Source organism: Sylvia atricapilla, unplaced genomic scaffold (assembly GCF_009819655.1).
Source record: "Sylvia atricapilla isolate bSylAtr1 unplaced genomic scaffold, bSylAtr1.pri scaffold_156_arrow_ctg1, whole genome shotgun sequence".
Taxonomy (NCBI): domain Eukaryota; kingdom Metazoa; phylum Chordata; class Aves; order Passeriformes; family Sylviidae; genus Sylvia; species Sylvia atricapilla.
The window spans coordinates 1-6486 of record NW_027077085.1 but is presented as its reverse complement, the minus strand read 5'-3'; the positions used below and the strand labels follow the sequence as shown (position 1 = coordinate 6486).

Below are 6486 nucleotides of genomic sequence, written 5' to 3'. Positions count from 1 at the left end.
ACACCTCCCCACACCCCAAGAGCCCCAAATCCAACCCCTGGACCCCCCAAAATTGTTCCCCATAATCCCCAGAATGACTCTCCCATCCCACCGCCCCCAAATCCAACCCCTGAGCCCCCCAAAATTGTTCCCCATAACCCCAAATCCAGCCCCTGGAACCCCCAAAATCAACTCCCCACACCCCACGACCCCCAAATTCAACCCTGAGCCCCCCAAAACGCCTCCCCCCACAACCCAAGACCCCCAAATCCAACCCCTGGACCCCCCCAAAATTGTTCCCCATAACCCCAAATTCAACCCCTGGACCCCCAAATCCACCCCCCGGACCCCCAAAACACCTCCCCACACCCCAAGACCCCCCAAATCCAACCCCTGAGCCCCCCCAAAATCCCTCCCCCAACCCCAAAATGACTCCCCCAAACCCACCGCCCCCAAATCCAACCCCTGGACCCCCCAAAACGCCTCCCCGCACCCCAAGACCCCCCAAATCCACCCTGAGGCCCCCCAAAATCCCTCCCCACACCCCACCACCCCCAAATCCAACCCCTGAGACCCCCAAAATTGTTCCCCATAACCCCAAATCCAGCCCCTGGACCCCCAAAATTGTTCCCCCCAACCCCAAATTCAGCCCCTGGACCCCCCAAACTCAACTCCCCGCACCCCAAGACCCCCAAATCCAACCCCTAGCCCCCCAAAATTGTTCCCCATAACACCAAATCCAGCCCCTGGACCCCAAAATTGTTCCCCCAACCCCAAATCCAACCCCTGAGCCCCCCCAAAATCCCTCCCCTCTCCCCACAGATGCAGGCTGAAGCCCCCCCGCTGACCTCGGAGCCCCCCGCCTTATTAAAAACCTACAAATGGCGCACCACGACCCCCGCGGGGGACCCCGAAAAACTCGGGGGGTCCCCGGGCAGCCGCCGCTGGGCTCGGCTCCAAGGCTGGAAACGTTCCTACAGTCACCCCGACACCGAGGGTGACAAAGGAGGTGACAGGAGTGTCGCCAAGGCCACCGCTCGCCGCTCGTTGTTCCAGAGGGCGTTTTCCGCCCCTTCCAGGGCACCCAAGGGTGCTCCGGGGGGACACGAGGGGACAAGGCCACCCCTGCAGCGGTACCTGCGCTCCGTGGGCAGGAGGAGGGGACACGGGGACACCGGAGGAAGGGCGGAGGCCGGGGGACACGAGGGGACAGGTGAGCACCCTGGGGTGGGGGGTGATGGATTTGGGGTGGGGGCTGATGGATTTTGGGGCGTTTTTTGGGGTGGGAGGGTGGTGGATTTGGGGTGGGGGTGATGGATTTTGGGGTGATTTTGGGGTGGGGTCATGGATTTGGGGTGGGGGGTGATGGATTTGGGATTTTTTGGGGTTTGGGGTTGGTTTGGGGTGAGGGGTGATGGATTTTGGGGTGGTTTTTTGGAGTGGGGGTGATCGATTTTGGGGTGGGTGTGATGGATTTTGGGTGGGGGATGATGGATTTTGGGGTGTTTTTGGGGGGGAGGGTGGTGGATTTGGGGTGGGGGATGGATTTTGGGGTGTTTTTGGGGTGGGCGTGATGGATTTTGGGTGGAGGTGATGGATTTTGGGTGGGGGGTGATGGATTTTGGGGTATTTTTTTGGGGTGGGGGTGATCGATTTTGGGGTGGGTGTGATGGATTTGGGGTGGGGGTGACGGAATTTGGGGTGTTTTTGGGGCTTGGGGTGGGTTTGGGGTGGGTTTGGGGGGGGTGATGGATTTTGGGGCATTTTTGGGGTGGGGGTGATGGATTTTGGGTGGGGGGTGATCGATTTTGGGGTGATTTTGGGGTGGGGTCATGGATTTGGGGTGGGGGGTGATGGATTTTGGGGCATTTTTGGGGTAGGGGTGGTGGATTTGGGGTGGGGGATGGATTTTGGGGTGATTTTGGGGTGGGTGTGATGGATTTTGGGTGGGGGTGATGGATTTGGGGGTTTTTTGGGGTGAGATGATGGATTTTGGGGTGGTTTTGGGGTGGGACGTGGATTTGGGGGTGGGTTTGGGGTGAGGGGTGATGGATTTTGGGGTGATTTTGGGGTGGGGGTGATGGATTTGGGGGTTTTTGGGGGTTTGGGGTGGGTTTGGGAGCGGGGTGATGGATTTTGGGGTGATTTTGGGGTGGGGTCATGGATTTGGGGTGGGGTCATGGATTTTGGGTGGGGGGTGATGGATTTTGGGTTTTTGGGGGGTTTGGGGTGATGGATTTTGGGGTGTTTTTGGGGTGAGGTCATGGATTTTGGGGTGGGGGCGATGGATTTTGGGTGGGGAGTGATGGATTTTGGGGTGTTTTTGGGGTGGGGGTGGTGGATTTGGGGTGATTTTGGGGTGGGGGGTGATGGATTTGGGGTGGGGGACGGTGGATTTGGGGGTTTTTTGGGGTGAGGTGACGGATTTTGGGGTGTTTTTGGGGTGGGGGATGGATTTTGGGGTGATTTTGGGGTGGGAGTGATGGATTTTGGGTGGGGATGGTGGATTTTGGTTTTTTTGGGAATTTGGGGTGATGGATTTTGGGGTGTTTTTGGAGTGACAGGTGATCGATTTTGGGGTGATTTTGGGTGGGGTGATGGATTTTGGGATTTTTTGAGGTTTTTGGGTGATGGATTTTGGGGTGAGTGGATGGATTTTGGGGTGATTTTGGGTGGGGGCTGATGAATTTTGGGGGGTACCGAATTTTGAGGGATTCAGAATTTTGGGGGATGCTGAATTTTGGGGGGTTCCGGATTTTGGGATTCCGAATTTTGGGAGGTGCCAAATTTTGGGATTCTGAATTTTTGGGGGTTCCAAATTGTGGGATTCTGAATTTTTTGGTTATTCTGAATTTTGTGGGGTTCCAAATTTTGGGATTCTGAATTTTTTGGGGGGCTGCCGATGGCTGTGACCTGTCCCAGCCCCGTCCCCTTTTGTCCCTCCCCTGTCCCCTGGTGTCCCCTGGTGTCCCCTGGTGTCCCCTGGTGTCCCCTGTCCCTGACGGTGGCACCGGGCCAGGCCCCACGGCCCCGCCCAAACCGGTTCTGTCACCTCCCGGTGCCACCCACGCGGCTGGCACAGGGCCACCAGGGCTTGTCCCCACGCGTGTGGCCACGCCCACCGCCGGGGACACCCGCGGGGATGGGCGTGGCCTGTCACTGTCACACGGCCACGCCCACCACTAGGGACACGCCATGGTCACTGTCCCCTGACAGGATGGCGGTGGCATCTTCATAGTTGTGTGTCCCTTCGTGTCACCTCCCTGTCCAGGTGTCCCCTGGTGTCACCTCCCTCATGGTGACACTTCCATGGCCACGTGTCCCTTGATGTCACCTCCCTGTCCAGGTGTCCCCTGGTGTCACCTCCCTCATGGTGGCACCTTCATGGCCACATGTCCCTTAGTGTCACTTCACTCATGGTGGCATCTCCATGGCCACATGTCCCTTAATGTCACTTCATCCTTGGTGTCACCTCCTTGTCCAGGTGTCCCTTGATGTCACCTCCTTGTCCAGGTGTCCCCTGGTGTCACCTCCCTCATGGTGATACTGCCATGGCCACGTGTCCCTTGGTGTCACTTCATCCTTGGTGTCACCTCCTTGTCCAGGTGTCCCTTGATGTCACCTCCTTGTCCAGGTGTCCCCTGGTGTCACCTCCCTCATGGTGACACCTCCACGACCTTGGTGGCACGGCCAGGCCACGCCTCCCCCGTCACTGCCACACCCCCCTGTGGGTGACAGGGACACTTTGAGCAGCCACCCCCTGTCCTGTCCCCTCAGGGCCACCCTTGGGGACATCCCCGCTGCCGCTGGTGGCACCGACGTCACCCGATGTCACCGTGTGGGACGTGTCCCAGTTCTCGCTGGTGGACGGTCACCTGGTGCCACTGGGCAGGGACCAGGAGGTGGGTGGGGACATCGGGAGTGTCCCCTGGGGGTGGCGGGGTGGCACCTGATGTCCCCACAGTGTCCCCTGGGGAGTGGCAGGGTGTCACCTCGTGTCCCCACAGTGTCCCCAGGGGGTGGCGAGGTGTCACCTCGTGTCCCCATGGTGTCCCCAGGGCAATGACAGGACCTGATGTCCCCTGGGGGTGGCACCTCCTGACGTCACAGTGTCACCTTGCGGGGTGGCGACGTGTCACCTGTGCCTGCAGTGTCCCCAGGGGGGTGGCAGGGTGTCACCTACTGTCCCCACGATGTCCCCTGGGAGTGGCAGGGTGTCACCTGCTGTCCCCAGGGCAGTGGCAGGTTGTCACCCGCTGTCCCCAGGGTGTCACCCGCTGTCCCCGCGCTGTCCCCGGGGGGTGACAGGGTGTCCCCGCAGTGTCCCCAGAGGTGTGACAGGTTGTCACCTCGTGTCCCCGCGCTGTCCCCAGGGCAGGACCCGCGCTGGCAGTGCCACCTCCGAGGGTGTCACCCGGAGCCCCGAGAACGAGACCCCGCCCCCGAGCGCCCAGCTCGGACACGTCAAGGTGGGACTGTCACCTGTCATTGTCACCTGTCACCTGTTATTGTCACCTGGCATTGTCACCTGTCACCTGTCATCTGTCATTGTCATTGTCACCTGGCATTGGCACCTGTCACCTGTCATTGGCACCTGTCACCTGGCCTTGTCATTGTCACCTGTCATTGTCATTGTCACCTGGCATTGGCACCTGTCACCTGTCACCTGTCATCTGTCATTGTCATTGTCACCTGGCATTGGCACCTGTCACCTGGCGTTGTCATTGTCACCTGTCATTGTCATTGTCACCTGGCATTGGCACCTGTCACCTGTCATTGGCACCTATCATTGTCACCTGTCACCTGTCACCTGTCATTGGCACCTGTTATTGTCACCTGTCACCTGGCATTCTCACCTGTCCCTGTTCTTCTCCCCTGTCCCTGTCCCTGTCCCCTGCTCGTCATACCAGGGGTGACACGGAGCTGTCCCTGTCCCCATCCCTGTCCCCTGTCCCTGTCCCCTGTCCCTGTCCCCATCTCTGTCCCTTGTCCACTGTCCCTTGTCCCCATCGCTGTCCCAGTCCCTGTCATTGTCCCATCACTGTCCCTGTCCCCTATCCCCGTCCCTGTCCCCATCACTGTCATTGTCCCCATTGCTGTCATTGTCCCCATGGCTGTCCCTGTCCCCTGTGTCCCCTGTCATTGTCCCCACCCCTGTCCCTGTCCCCTGTGTCCCCTGTCCCCTGTGTCCCCTGTCCCCATCCCTGTCTCCATCCCTGTCCCCTGTCCCTGTCATTGTCCCATCGCTGTCCCTGTCCCCTGTGTCCCTTGTCCTCTGTGTCCCCATCGCTGTCCCTGTCCCCTGTGTCCCCTGTCCCATCGCTGTCCCCTGTCCCTGTCATTGTCCCCATCGCTGTCATTGTCCCATCGCTGTCCCTGTCCCCAGGGGCTGCTCTGGAAGAGGCTCCTCCGGGACAAGAAAAGTCGCGGTGGCACCAAAAGTGACGCGGTGGTGGCGGTCCCCGAGGGGGACAGGTAGGGGACAGCGCGGGGGGGGCGTGGCAGTGACACTGTGACACTGCTGTCCCTGTTGGGGGTGCTGGTGACACTGCTGTCCCCTTTCGGTGACACTGCTGTCCCCTCAGTGTCCCTTTCAGTGGCCCTGGTGACACTGCTGTCCCGTTTCGGTGGCCCTGGTGACACTGGTGTCCCCTCAGGGTCCCCAGCCGCAGCGGCTCCCGCGAGTCCCTGGTGCCACCTCCGGAGCTGGACCTGACAGGTGACAATGTCATCATCCGTCCCGTGCACGGCAGCGTGGTGGGTGACAGGTTCTGCTTCCAGGTACGGTCACTGTCCTTGTCACCCCGGTGTCCCCTCGGTGTCCTCTCGGTGTCCCCTCGGTGTCCCTGTCACCCCGGTGTCCCTGTCACCCTCAGTGTCCCTGTCACCTCCAGTGTCCCCTCAGTGTCCCCTCAGTGTCCTGTCACTCCCAGTGTCCCCTCAGTGTCCCCGTCCCCCCCGGTGTGCCCTCGGTGTCCTGTCACTGTCCCCATCACCCCGGTGTCCCCCCAGTGTCCCCGTCACCCTCAGTGTCCCTGTCACCCTCAGTGTCCCCTCAGTGTCCTCTCAGTGTCCCCTCGGTGTCCCCTCAATGTCCCTGTCCACCTCAGTGTCCCTGTCACCCTCAGTGTCCCCTCAGTGTCCTGTCAGTGTCCTGTCAGTGTCCCCATCACCCTCTGTGTCCCTGTCACCCTCAGTGTCCCCATCACCCTCTGTGTCCCTGTCACCCTCAGTGTCCCCTCAGTGTCCCCATCATCCCTGGTGTGCCCTCTGTGTCCCTGTCACCCTCAGTGTCCCCTCAGTGTCCCCATCATCCCCGGTGTGCCCTCTGTGTCCCTGTCACCCTCAGTGTCCCCTCAGTGTCCCCTCATGTCCCCTCAGGTGATCACAGCCCAGGGCACTCGCTCCTTCGGCTGCTCCTCTGTGGCCGAGCGCGACCGATGGATGGAGGATCTGCGCCGGGCGGCCTGGCCCGACAGGGTGGGGACATTGGGGACAGTGGGGACA

At 60.6% G+C, this 6486-nt stretch overlaps 1 protein-coding gene across 1 annotated transcript; it reads left to right on the top strand.

Annotated features, from left to right (window-relative positions):
- Positions 1 to 801: 801 nt before the first annotated feature.
- Positions 802 to 6459, top strand: LOC136374845 (RAS protein activator like-3-like; the record flags this gene model as incomplete). Its single annotated transcript, XM_066340236.1, has 6 exons — positions 802 to 1192; positions 3757 to 3881; positions 4353 to 4448; positions 5366 to 5454; positions 5637 to 5760; positions 6361 to 6459. Coding segments are annotated over exons 1-6 (924 nt in total), but the record flags the coding sequence as incomplete, so codon positions are not given.
- Positions 6460 to 6486: the final 27 nt, after the last annotated feature.